The sequence below is a fragment of the Ostrinia nubilalis genome, chromosome 27 (assembly GCF_963855985.1).
Source record: "Ostrinia nubilalis chromosome 27, ilOstNubi1.1, whole genome shotgun sequence".
NCBI classification, from domain to species: domain Eukaryota; kingdom Metazoa; phylum Arthropoda; class Insecta; order Lepidoptera; family Crambidae; genus Ostrinia; species Ostrinia nubilalis.
In genome coordinates this window covers 8,664,220-8,678,123 of record NC_087114.1, presented here as the reverse complement: position 1 = coordinate 8,678,123, position 13,904 = coordinate 8,664,220, and the positions used below count along the sequence as shown (strand labels likewise).

General features: G+C 38.0%; 1 protein-coding gene across 1 annotated transcript in view; it reads right to left on the bottom strand.

Moving 5' to 3' along the window:
• LOC135084822 (uncharacterized) overlaps positions 1–13,557 on the bottom strand; it is a 162,216-nt gene extending 148,659 nt beyond the window's left edge. The window contains exon 1 of the mRNA XM_063979564.1: positions 13,318–13,557. Within this exon, the coding sequence (XP_063835634.1) occupies positions 13,318–13,402 (85 nt within the window). The 5' untranslated portion in view covers positions 13,403–13,557. The remainder of the gene's footprint in view (positions 1–13,317) is intronic.
• Positions 13,558–13,904: the final 347 nt, after the last annotated feature.

The following is a 13,904-nucleotide window of genomic DNA, read 5'->3' as shown; positions in this document are numbered from 1 at the left end:
TGGTATTACAAAATTCCACCCTGTATATTAAAAAATACATTTTTAAATGTTTACATGACAGTCCGTTTTGCGGGGTCCTGCAAAACTGTATCGCCGTGGGAATTCGCCCTTACGTGGCAGTATTAATTAAAACGTCGCGGGACAAAAACGCACGTCGTCCTGCGCCCGCGCACAATTAGCCGCAGGTGGTTCTGGTTAACGATAGCCATCGACAGTCGTCTGCAGATTAGCGAGCTTTGAAATGCTGCTTGACCACCGGATGGGGAAAGACAGGACAGAACAGCCACGACATTTTTTTATCCACGACGATGAAGCTCGGAGAACCAAAGTGACCGATATAGCTCGCAGAATTGCTAAAATCAAGTGGCAGTGGACGAGGCACATAGCTCGTAGAGACGACAGCCGTTGGGGCAGAAAAGTTCTCGAGTGGCGACCACGGGCTGGAAGACGTAGCGTGGGCACTTAGGCAGGCCTAGGTGGACCGACGATCTGGTAAAGGTCGCGGGAAGAGTCTGGATGCGAGCAGCGCAGGACCATTCATTGTGGTAAACCTTGGGAGCGAGGCCTTTGTCCAGCAGTGGACGTCATTTGGCTGAAACGAACGATGAAGCTCTCGGCCTGGATGATCAGGCCGAAAGTGGAAGCGAGCTTCACCCGGAATCCTCAACCACAGAGGAACTGGCTATCTAATTTCTCACTGCCCGAACGACAGACAGACGACAGGCGACAGACTTAGGTAAAATAGTGGCAACTAGCTAGGGAGACTTAAGAAGACATGATATGATCCTACGGAGAGTCTTTCTTTGCGTTCAGGTTCATCCTACTCAGCGCTATGCATTTTGTATGGAAAATGAGTAAAGATTTTATCACTATTAGCTGTCTGTTATCACTGTGCTATGGCCACAGTTACTTTAGTCACCTGACTAGTAGTAGGGCGGATTGTGATGCCTAAGACGGGGCAGGGGAATTTGAAAAAGTTATTATACTTAAGGTTGTAAATAGCCGTAGGCTGGGATTCAGGCGTTCATAGTTCTTAGTTATAATACTACAGTCAGCGTCAAATAGTTCGTGACACCTAAAGTAGCCAATAAGTTCGCAATACGTCATTGTTTATTTTTATTTTATTTTATTTAAGATTACAAACAATTGTACAATTCAGATATGCAGTAAAGTTATATCGACATGTTATTGTTACATGGATGGAATAAGGTTGTATTGTTAACTTTTTGGCCACTTTAGGTGTCAGGAATAATTTGACCCTGACTGTACCTATTAACCGATTGAGTCCCAGACGGCATTAATTAATGTCATAACAATTGATTATCTATTGTGTCTAGAATTCTAGATTCGCGGAGCTTGAAGGATTAAATAATGTTCGATATACTGTCTTATTTACAGAACCTACAATAAAAAAGTTTTCATAAGAGACTTATGAAAATAAATTTAATTTTTTTTTATGCATAACAAGGCAATTTGCTCTTCAAAGCCCTACTCCTCAAATAACCGCACAAAATAATCAAAAACGATCCTAATTACTTTAAGTTTAAAGCTCACAATCAGTCTGCATATTAAAGGAGACTCGTCTATGAATAAATGCGAGCCTTATTACGAATACGTCAAAGTTTATTATTGAGTTGAACAAGCAGCGCGGTAACGCAACTTTTTTAATGAATTTCGCCGAGATGTGCGGAACATGGCATGCATAGAGCAGCTTTGCGATTATAATTTTTATTAACTAGTTATGCCCGCGACTTTTTCCAGATTAACGGGCCTCAGCATTCACGACTTACTTCAAGAGGAAGACCAATTAACCAGATTCTTCTATTTAAGTAGGATAAGTCCAGTAGATTTCTCGAGCTACATCAAAATCAACATAATTTATCGGAATAACAAATGTACCCCAGATGACAGATAAGTTTAAATAAATCATACCAAAATACGTTGAGTACCTACCTACTTCCTGAACCAGAAATGTACACATTCATCCCAAAACTAATTTTATTACAATTTACAAATGAGTTTAATCTTGGCTGATGTGAGTAAAATAAGATTTAAAACCAAATTTTTTAGCGTAGAGTTCTCTACAGAAGCCTCTACACATTTCTTCGTGGAAAATCTTACCGCGTTTTTAGCCACGGCAACGTTCCTAACGTCACTCACTAGGAAAGAATGAATCGGAAAAAACCAAGGATTTAATCGGTTTTTCGATTCCCTTTGTTAGCGCTGCTCTACGTCCGGAAACCGACGCTAAACTTTTTTTTGATTTTCACGAAAGGAGTTCGATTACAACAATACTGGCATGGCATGTTAGAAAATTGCTCAAGTTATAAAACTCTATTCAAGAAAAGGTACGAGTCTGTGATTGGTTTAATAATTGATATTAAAAAGTTTAGAAATCAAGCTTGAGTGTGAGTCGAGGCATGAAAATTCATAAAGAGCCTAAATGTGGCGCATGGTCCATGCCATGGAGCATGTGACTTACTGGATCATCTAAGTTGTATGCTCCTTTACAAAATCAAATCAAAATGGAAGAAAACTTGTATCATGATGTAAAATGATTTCTTTCCAAATCAAAGCTTCACTCAAACGAGGCTGAAATAAAACATAAAATTGCAGAACAATGCACAAACAACATATTTAAGAACATTTACAAGTAACACCAAGTACAAAATTAATACCAAGATTTGGCCTCAGAAGTTCCAGACCTCACAGCTTCTTCGCCGAATCTCAGAAAATCTCAACTGCATTGATTAAAGCAAAAACCATACAAGTCTTCATATGTTTAATTAAAATCCCGCGTTTTATAAAAGCCTCAAAACTCAGACACTCGAGAATGTACAAACCACAACAAAGTCATAATGTGGTAAGCTTTCTTTGTTGTTGCGGAGTACATGGATTACAATACTCCCTGCAAGATACCTAAAATCATATGAAGAAAATCAATAATCTTTCAGTAAATTACGAGATACGTTAAGACTAGCGGTCGCCCGCGACTTCGTACGCGTGGATCCCGTTTTACCCCCTTAGGGGCCCGTTCCCGTGGGAATTTCGGGAATTCCTTTCTTAGTGCATCTCTACGGTACTCGTACCTAAGCTACGTCCCTTCCAAATTTCAAGTGCCTACGTTTAGCCGTTTAGGCTGTGCGTTGATATGTCACTCAGTCAGTCAGTTTCTCCTTTTATATTTAGAAGATACGAAGGTAATATTTAATTCGGGCTCGAAAATCGAAAAGTTCTGAATTTGGCTATCTGTTCAATCAATCGTGGATTCGTGGCGACGTATATTGATTGATTCTACTAGAATCTTTATTCCTGCGCGATATCGATTTCTTTCTTCATTATTCCTGATTACTGAACATTTATTTAAAATCAAAACTTTAACAGCTACTGCCCGTTACTGCACTGTGCCCAAACCGTCTCCAGTTATTATAAGAAATGCCATATCGCCTCGGAACGTGATCTGAAACGCGAAGGTGCAATATTTTTATTTATCCCCATTTTTCATAAAGCAAGCGACGTGCGAAGAATTCAATTTGGGCCGAAATACGCGAATTTGGAGGGAAAAGGATACTAGTGACCAAAGGCGACTGGATTTGGTGGACCTTTGGGTGTAAAATATAGTATTTCTATTGAATGGACAACTGTAAGACATAAATTGCGTTGTTTTTTTTATTATTGCAAGGTTAAAAAAAAAAATTCAAAATTCAAAGGACAATGTTCGTTCTCCATACATTGTTCGCCGTTAGATCAACAGTGCCGAAATAATACTTTCTAGGTTCTAAATGACACAAATCTTTATGTAAGAACAATTATTCCTGGCGGACCAATTCTATAAACTTATTGATAGCAATATTGTTATCATAACCTCTTACTTACTAGTATTGTATTATATTATTTTATGCACATCGATTTGGGAGATGTTCTGTATTGTAGTTGTCGCAGCCAAATTGTATTATAATATTGGACGGGTTTTGGAAATAGCTCGGCGTTCCACTTTTATGATTTACTTACTTACATTTTGCACGTAAATAAATAACATGAATCCTATGTTTACTTTCCACTCTTGACATTTAACACGTGACTTACCAAACTAACTATCTCCATGGTTACCGTCTTAGTCTATGCATGACTAGGGATTGAACAACTTTTAATTGAATATTATTAACAATTCTCGATAATTATTATCGATTGAAAAATATTCGGTATTTGAATCGAAAGATATATTCAATTTTATCAATATCAAAATATTCAATTTTAATAATAAAATAAATATTATTTACTACCACCTATGAAATGTTCTAAAAATTGCCTGGAGCGCTCCCCCAATCCTGGGTTTTCCCTTTCCAAGCTGAGAGGATATCATTTTGGTTCTATCGATACATTATAAAGGTACTTAATATTTGAAATGTATTACCAATTATTGTTATAAGCATTTTGAGCGAATGAAACTTTCAATTCTATTAGAACTTTAGACATTTCTCTCACTTTAAGCGGCATTGGATTTTTCATCGAATTTTGAAACTGTAACAGATATATTAAAGATGATCCCATATTGTTGTCATTGTCTATATCAGTGTTATGATCACAATTCTTTTTATTTTATTCATGACCTTCGACCAGTTGGACACATTAGATAGCTTCTTGTAGTATCGTGCAATATATTTTTAACTTTTAATTAAAATCTAGTCATACTGTAGCAATTTGGACGATTTATTTTATTTACAAATCGGTATCTTATTGTCTATGATGACCGCAGTCAACATCACTATTACATGGATTCCTAACAATGAAGTACGGCATTGCCTTGTGCCGATTTTACATAGATTTTATCGACACAAATTATGGAACTTCATAGGATATGGAGCAGGCCACGCCCTAAAATGACCGGATGTCGTCATAGTATTATGGAATACATATAAAATACTTTTATTATTTCATTTTTTAATCCTCAAGTGTCCGTTACAATCTAATTAATATTTAAGTATTCAAAAAGTAAGAGATTAATTTTGATACTTTACTGCTGTGCCCAGGAATCTAAGGCGGTTTCTGACAATGTCCTTTCTTTATTCTCTTATAAGACACATTTACAGGGGTTGGGTGTCTCCTTTTAAGTTTAGAAAACCTGTATTAGGAGACGCCCGCTCTTTCGATCAGTTTTATATAATAAGAAAATAAATAAAATTACATGATTTTTTTACTTACAAATTAATTCGTACCAAAAAGTTGTGTGAGTATGAGATATTGTGTGTGTGGGTTTGTGTGAATGTGTGCATGCGTTAGTTGTTTCTTGTGTTTGCTTGTTCCCTAATTGTGATTTATCTGTATTAAGTACCTACAAACTGAACGGCTACTTCTGCGGCGAGGAGGTAGCGACCGCTTTACCGCGAAAGTAGCTGTTCAGTCTGATCATAATCAAGTTCCTTTAACCAATTTATTAAAGTCTGTTTACACTCATTAGAAGACATTGTATAAATATGTTTTAGTCTGGTAAGGTAATAAGGTTTTTTTTTTAAACTTATGTTCAGAAACAATAACAAAATCATCATCATTTTCAAATTATTTATTGAGTCTGTTTGTCCTTTATTTTTATTATGCATGTAAAAATGATTAGTACCTAAGTACTGTACTGGATATTATAGGTACAGTTTATACACCTGCCAGAAGTCGAGGCGATTCACTAGCAAGGAAACTAAAGAATATTAGCATAAATGGATGTATTTATTGCCATTTTATTGCTATTATGCACACGCTTCACCAGTTTAACTTCCTACCATCCTTATTTATCAAAATATACCAAAAAAGCAATTTCGACTTTTTTGGAAACCGAAATAGTTGATTTACAACCGTCGCCGCTCCGTTTAACGCACTTCGGAAGTTTGTGCACGTTAATGGCGCTATAAAAACTACATAAACCCGCGGCAGAAGACGGAACGTAGTATGAATAAAATGGAAAATGACATAATATAAAAAAATGTATTTTTAAAGGGCAAAGACATTTTCCATACAGCCGAGACTTGTGGAAGAATATCCGGGATGTCATTTTTAAAGCAATAAAAAAAATTGACCTTTCTTTGAAGATGGTGAAGCTGCAAAAATCTGTTTATTCATTCTAACTCTAGAATTCTGATACAAAACACGTTGTTAAGAACTCGCAAATAAAGCTAATTAAAACAAGCTCAAAGGCACCTTTCCTATAGCAGCTCCAATCTAATCTAGCAAGAACAAGAACGTTACTTAGCACTAGCAATAAGAACATTAGTAGTTTTAGCCACTAACTTAATTCGGCATTGACCTCCATTTTGGCGCGAAACAAACTAAGTCGAGAAAATGGCTCCTCGATTATGAATCGAGTCACGCACTACGCCCAGAAGTTGCGTTTCCGAACGATTCTCACAATTAGCGGGATTATACGCCTGTAACCGCTTCTCCCAGTAATAAACTGAGTAACTTCTGGCTTATAAGTTATTAGTGTTATTTGTTGTTTTATTATTGTTATTTCACTTTTGGTGGAGCGGCTAATGCTGTTATTATACCGAATGAGCTCATCAGCATAATTTAGCTTCTATTTGATCCCATTGCTAAGGGATGCTTAGGTCCTTTCGAGTGGGGAATAAACTGGCTAAAAAACTGATGAATCTGCTTACGAGTAATAACTACCGGACCTTAAGATATAGTATCGACGCGATGACGAACTCGAATTACCAGATACCTGCATTGTCTAGGAACTCTAAGAGACAATAAAGTACTTTGCGAGGCACTATTATGCATTGCCTCTTGTATGGCGATCAAATAGGTTTCTTAGACTAGGCGCAGACCATCGATTTTTAGTTGGCCGATAGTTGTGCCCGACTTCAAATTGTATGAAGAATCGGCCAAATCGAATCGGCGTAATGTGCGCACTTCTGACTTCCATACATGCCCATACTGATCAACTGCCCGACTAAACTATCGGCCGACGAAAAATCGATGGTCTGCGCCTAGGCTTATTGTTGATGGTTAGCTAATTTTGTAATGTAAAACACCCTAAGGTTTCAATATTACATATTTTACGAAAACTTCAAAATCAATCCTGCAAATCCAGCGGAACATGACACCCATTCTCTTCCCGTGATAAAATCCCCAGTGATTTAACTTTATTCTCCTCTTACTAGTTTTTTATGAAACCCCCAGAGATTTGACCGCTGCAGTCTGCGCGTAGACTACTTTACGTATAGAGGCCGCTTACTTAATCGGTTATCTTTAGTAGAGCTTATGAAGAAGTTATGGCTCTATATTAAAATACAGGTAACATAATAATAAATTATTATTTATCAGTGTACCCGGAAAGCTGCAGTCCGCGAGGAATGGCGTAGTATTGCAAAGATCATCGTGATTCACAACATTGATGGCCACGATCACTCTGGCAACAGTGTACCGACTAGGACGAAGAGAGAAGTGACAATTTATAGTATAGAAACTTAATACATATGTGTGCAAAGACAACTACGGTTTGAGTTATTTTGTTATTCGCTAAGCTAAGTTCTCTAGCGGTGCAAAATACTTCATAAAATCAAAGCGGTATTTTTCTGCGCGTTTCTTTGTTTCTAAAGTCCAGACTCTACAAATACATTTATGATTTCCAATAACAAGATCTTGGCGAGAATTCATGCTAACGATGTAATTCTTGGACAGATATTTCTTAAAATAGTAAGACACGGGTCTTAACGCGACGTTTATTAATGAATTACGTACTCACGGCTTGACGTGTCTTACTATTTTAATTGAAATGGAACGCGAAATTTAAAATCAGATATTTCTTTATGTTGAACAAATTAAAACTCAAAATTAAAAAACATCGTGCATAGCTCACTACGCAGTCTATGTTCTTACACCCCTGCGCCCGCGTCACTTGACGTGCAAGATTTATGAGCTGGCCGTGCCGGCGTGAATGCGGCGCGCTCTTACGCCGCGTCGGTGCATTTGGCTTATTGTGTTCGGGAATCAATTCTATCGATTGTGACTCCAACTTGGGGATTTTGATATTGAACATTAGGTCAATGGTTCAATTCGGAATATTTTAGTATAACTATGCTATTGCCGTAATGGTTTAACGGAATTCTTCGTTGCAGGGTAGCTTTGTGTGTTACTACTTTGTTGGGCACGTGTAGACTTTAATGAGATGGCCCAATGGTACAGCCGATGCTATAATAGCAGTAGTTAACAATATTACTACTACGAGTAGATAACTAATCACTCATCTTACTTTTTTCTTTACAGCAAAATACTTATTTGACAGGAATCACACCTGATGCTAAGTGAGATGCAGTTTAGAGTGATACATGCCTATTGCCTCCTCCCACTAAATGCATTCACTCTTGCCTTCAAGAGACCGGAATATAGTGTTCGGAAAAGATATCAGCAGGCAGCGAAATTAAATTCTTAACTGTTCGCATTAATTCCCTTCAATTTCGTTTCGCAACAAAAGGAAACTTAACATTTAGATACTTTTGCATTTATAATTACTGCCAAACACTAGAGAATACCACCCTATCTTTAAATTCTACGAAGTCAATAAACGGACCCCGGTCATAATCGATTACGAGGGCTCTTCTGACGTCAAATCGACGTTGATTTACGATTACCATCGTCATTAAGGCGTTCCATAACGGTGAACACAAAGTTAGATAAAATACTTATTAGGCGCTTTTAGGATTTGTCCTGTTAAAAGTTTCGACGGAGCGACGTCAGGCGATTTAAACTTTTAGGCAACGAATCGATTTCGTTTCGACGCGGGTTCTTTTGTGGACGTTCGCGAGATATCCAGGGTACTGACATGTTTAAACTTTAAAAGCCTTCCTTTTGCAAGTTTTGGGTATCACAAATGCAACTTCCGTGACGCTACGATTTTGGCGTCGAATTTTGAAGAGTTACTACATATGACGGCCATGTTTTAGGTGAATAAATGTTAACTTTTCCTTGGCCAATTCATGGAAGAAAAAAAAATACGGAATCAAACAGGGAACTGTTGGCTAGTCGCCATAGTAGCCCCAATAGTTTGGTAGGAGGATATTTAAAACAAAAACACATCGAAAGGAATGAAAACCAATAGCTTTCAGTCAGATGTTTTCATAGCTTCAGTAAAGTCAAAAGAGCGGCACTTTTATTAAATTAGTTTCTTTTTATTAAGTTCGCTTTCAACTTAACTTTTAAACTAGACAGACGCGATACAGCACCTTTTCACTCCTAAACAACATCAATACATCATAGCAAGCTTGTCAAGTCTAAGCATAGTTGAAGTCGCATAAATCAGCCGTGAACTATTGTAGGCTTTAAAGGCGTGTTGGAGAAACGGCTAGTGTTTCCAGACTACTTCCAGCCTACAGCCGGGGCCTGTAGAAAGGGGCCGTTCAAGTATTACGTAAGCACCAAGGGGGGGGTGGGGGGTTTTTGTTTTGCTTATTTTGGATGACATGGGGGGTAGGGGGGTCTAGATGATGATTACGTCATCGTTAGTTATTTACGTTTTTTCGGGGATTCCCGCAAATAATACATAGGCGTAGGCACTCGCTTTGAGAACTGATTAGGGGAATTACCGCACATTAGGGAAATTACCGTGCGCTATTCACTTGTCTAATAATTAACTCTCGTGCCGACACTGCCCATTGAAAATTTGAGTCGTAGTCCGCATAACTAAAAATGTTTACGTAAGCATAGGGGGAGGGGGTAAGTACTTTGCTTACTTTTGATGACAAGGGGGGCGGGGGGGTAAAAAATGGTAATAAATCTGCTTACGTAATACTTGAACGGCCCCAAAGCGAAATACCTGGGCCCACGCAAATCCAAAGTCGGAGCTGTAGCAATAGTAATCGAACGCGTAAGCTATTATCGCACAACAGTTAAGGCCCGGTTTCCAGCTTGAGTGTACTCTTTTACGGATGAATTTAATATGAAAAGTTCATACTTGATTAAATGAAAACGTCAAGCCAAAATCTCATTCAATGTACCACATTCTGCAAATAAATAATTTGAATTTGAATTTGAATCAAGTCCGGGCCTAGTCTCATATTTTGACTAAGGCGTAGAAGTAGTTTATGAAGGCTTTTAGAGTTAAAAGCTTGGCTCTACATGAGATCTGATATTTTTTTGACAACAGTCTTGTCTTGGCAAAATTTTTATTATAATGTTTTGGTGAGATTAATCTTATTTTTTATATGTGGGACTCTAAAAAAGGCAACGTTTGTGGCAGCTTCGATAAGATTTTGCATTTGTTTCTTCACGTACAACAATAGATGTAGTAGAGCCATTGCAACTAAATAGAATCCAAATAGATAACGATTGTTACACTGTACTACATAAAAGTGTAAACGACACATTCTTCTTCTTGTCGTGTCGACAACAAACCTACACAGCGTCAGCCCAAAACTCCGCCACAAGACTGGCGTTGTCAGCAGCCTTCATTAAATCTTCCTGCGTGCAGTTGTTTGGGCACGCAGGGCACGACATCGTGTGCTTCGTCGACTGGGGAACAAAACCACACTTGCACTCCAAGTTTAAGCCATCCAAGAATCCCCACCTGAACTACACATTGATTAAATAATTGATTTGCTTAGTTTCGGACAGGCGCAGTGTAAAAATATGTCCAAGGATTAAGAAATTGACGTGCCTGCAATCCTTTCACACGGAAATGGTTTCTTAATGAGGAGTTTTACACGCAATTAAGAAGGTTAACACTTTGAGGACGTTTTAAAGCTTTCCAACGATATGTAGTTAAGTGAGGATTACGGTAGAAAGTCGTCGAAAAAGGATTCTCTTCGTTCTGGGAAGTACCGCTAGTTAAACTGTAATGCACCTGTTAAAGGCATTAACATTCTTGGAGAACAACGGCTTGCTGACTCATCATCATAACAAATTGTTTTAGATCGTATGTATGTTTACACTTACTATGCATCGATTTAAGGCCCGTATGAAAGATCGCTTAAACAAAACTTATGAAAGGAAATGAAATGAAATAGTTTATTCAGTAAATAGGCCCTTTCCAGGGCACTTATACTCGTCCCAAATATAGCTTGCCTACCACCACTTCGGGACAACATTATGGGCTGGTGCTAAGAAGAAGTGGCGGAAGAAACTCAGACCTTTGACAATAACAAAACTTAGGTTCGTTTCATACGATCCCAAAATTTTTCGGCGTTAATTAAGTAAATAAGAATAAATCAACACGATACAGTAATTTTAAAAAAATCTAGATGTGTAGGACGAAGTATTAGGATTAAAATCCAAGTTTCGATCCGCCAACCTAATGGACGCAGGTTTGTCTTTCGTCTTTTTACTAAGGTAAGGTGTTGCCACATCGCACCGCCTTCGACACTTTTATTGGCTCTTTTCGACGTTTTTTTTTTTCAGATAGAATCCAAGAATGAACGGGTATAGCCAAGTTTCTATCTAGAATTCTAGAGCTTCCAGCTAATATTGCTCCGGTTCTAAGTTCAAACAGAACTTTAAGCTGGGCATTATTTATTCATTGACAATCACAGTCTAGCCGCGTTCGATACGATTCGATAGTTTCATCGAACGTTATTGCATCGAAGCTGCATTGCATTTTGACGACTTTTTCTAGATTCCTTAGCGATAGCGATTTTTATTTTAAATTTAGAAATATGCTACGGAATGGATGGAAAAGCGAATTATGCCGCAAAATCGGTTTTGTAAAGGCTTATTTTTACTTCGCCCAACAAATGGTTACCACCAAATCGAGGTCGTTTTGCGAGGTATCGTATCTTCCAACTTGCATGTAAATAGACACGATGAAAAAAGTCTGGAACCGCCAATATTGTTTTATTACCTGACGGCATGAAAATGATGGATGCAAAAAATTTAAACCTACCTCCTAAATGAAATTGTTATTGGGCATTTTTCTTTTGGTCGGTATTCGGTACTTACAGGCGGAGGTGTAACCATGTAAGCCATCGTTTAAAACTCATTACAATGAAGAAACCAGAATGATATGAGTGTGTATCGATCGACATTCTTGTCAGAGGATAGTTTTATGTCCTTCTTCATAACAGAGCCAAGTAGGTAGGTAATTAAGATCGCAATTAGCTAAATAATACGAGTTTGCTCGCCTTTGGTCAAGGCTAACTGAAAAAGCGGTCTTTTAGTTCAACTTTACATGGGGGATAAGAATACTAATAAGGCCTGGTTCAGACACAGCGATTATCACGCGGTTTCTGGACAGTTCTCGTAGGTACATTTGCATCAAACCCGTAACTGCACGGTTACCGCCTCAGTGCCACGGCAATAAGAACCATGGGTGGCTGGACCAGACTTGAATGTGCTTAAGCATTGAAACACCGCGAACATTCGCGAACCGCGTAATTCGCGCAACGCGTTTAATGAGAACACGGCTTTAGATGGACGGGCTTTGATCGGCGACTTATCCGAGTTAAAGCTACCACACTGGTCCAGGCATTTTAGAAACCTATTGGACCAGTCGGTACCTACCTACAATGATATTTGCTGAGGTTTCAGATTATAATCAATTGGTCTTTTTTAACTGCCTAGGTAGGTATGTTACGCCGCTCTAAGGCATGACCACAGGCATGACGTGGATTTGTTAATTATTTAATTAGTGTGTAGTAGGTATAAATAAGAGTAGGCCTACCTACTTGCTTATTTGAGAAAAAAATTTTTAGTCAGACACATGAGCTATTATGAAAAATATGTTTAATGCTACAATTTAATTACTCAGAAATCTCCATTTTACTGCTGCCCCAATCAACGGTATTAAATAAGAGAAAATAAGGTCAAAACAGGTGTGTTTTCTAATAAAAACCTATAAGATTTAACTCTCGTAAATAGATCAACCTGCTTGTTTACTCATTCCAGTTAAATTAAAGTGTTTAATTACAAGAAGGCACCCGACACGGCTGCATTAGGGAGAACTGTATATCATTAGGGAGAACTGTATATCATTAGGGCTGAGGACGCATTGGGGCCGACGGCGGAGCCCTAACAACCATAAATATTCTCCGCCGCCGCACACCGTCCATCAGTCGACGTTAACGCAGCAATGAAATAAACTACACAAATAAACCATTACCGAAACGTAAATAAACCCCTAAATGCACCCACTGGACGTAAATACCATCCACAAAAAGACAAAACAACATTATCCTTGAAGGCACGGCAAAATGAAAGTTGTTCCTATTTCAATTGAAATTCTTAACATAATCGCTTCCTCATGCAAATAACTACGTTTCAACTGTCGTTTATAGTAAAAAGCGGGTAAATCCACCGACCGATCGATATCAAAAAGGCAATAATAAGTAAAGAACTCACCTCTAGCGTATGTAAACAAATGGAAACAGGCGACTAAGAAAATCCAGTTACCGATACCAAACCGGCATATCCCTGTCCGACACATTGTGCAAATCACTACAACAACACTACACAAAAGGGTTTAATTCATCTCTATTACATTTTCACATAAAATTCACGAGTAATTTGTGTAATCATTTTACACTGCTATTATCGAGGCGACATTGAACCGTCCGCCATTTTCACGACACCGCTCCGTTCGGAAACACAACTCAATAATGAAAGGGCAATGCCCGGGACAAAATGTGACGTAAACGAACTTCGCGGCCATTTGAGGGTTGAATAGTGAAGTTAGGTACAGAAGTAGTGTGGTGAAGTCTCGATTTTCGATTCAATTTGTACTCAACTAACTCTCTCTCTACATTAGATTCATTTATCAACTTGTTGCAACAAGATTATATAAAAAAAATATCATGGTATTTATAATTTGAAGTTAATCACTTATGAGAAATATAAAAAATTGGTTATATCCCAACTAAATTAATTGCATTTTGTGTGAGTAACAAAACGCTAAATGTCAAATAACTCTGGGTTGCATGTTCTAAATT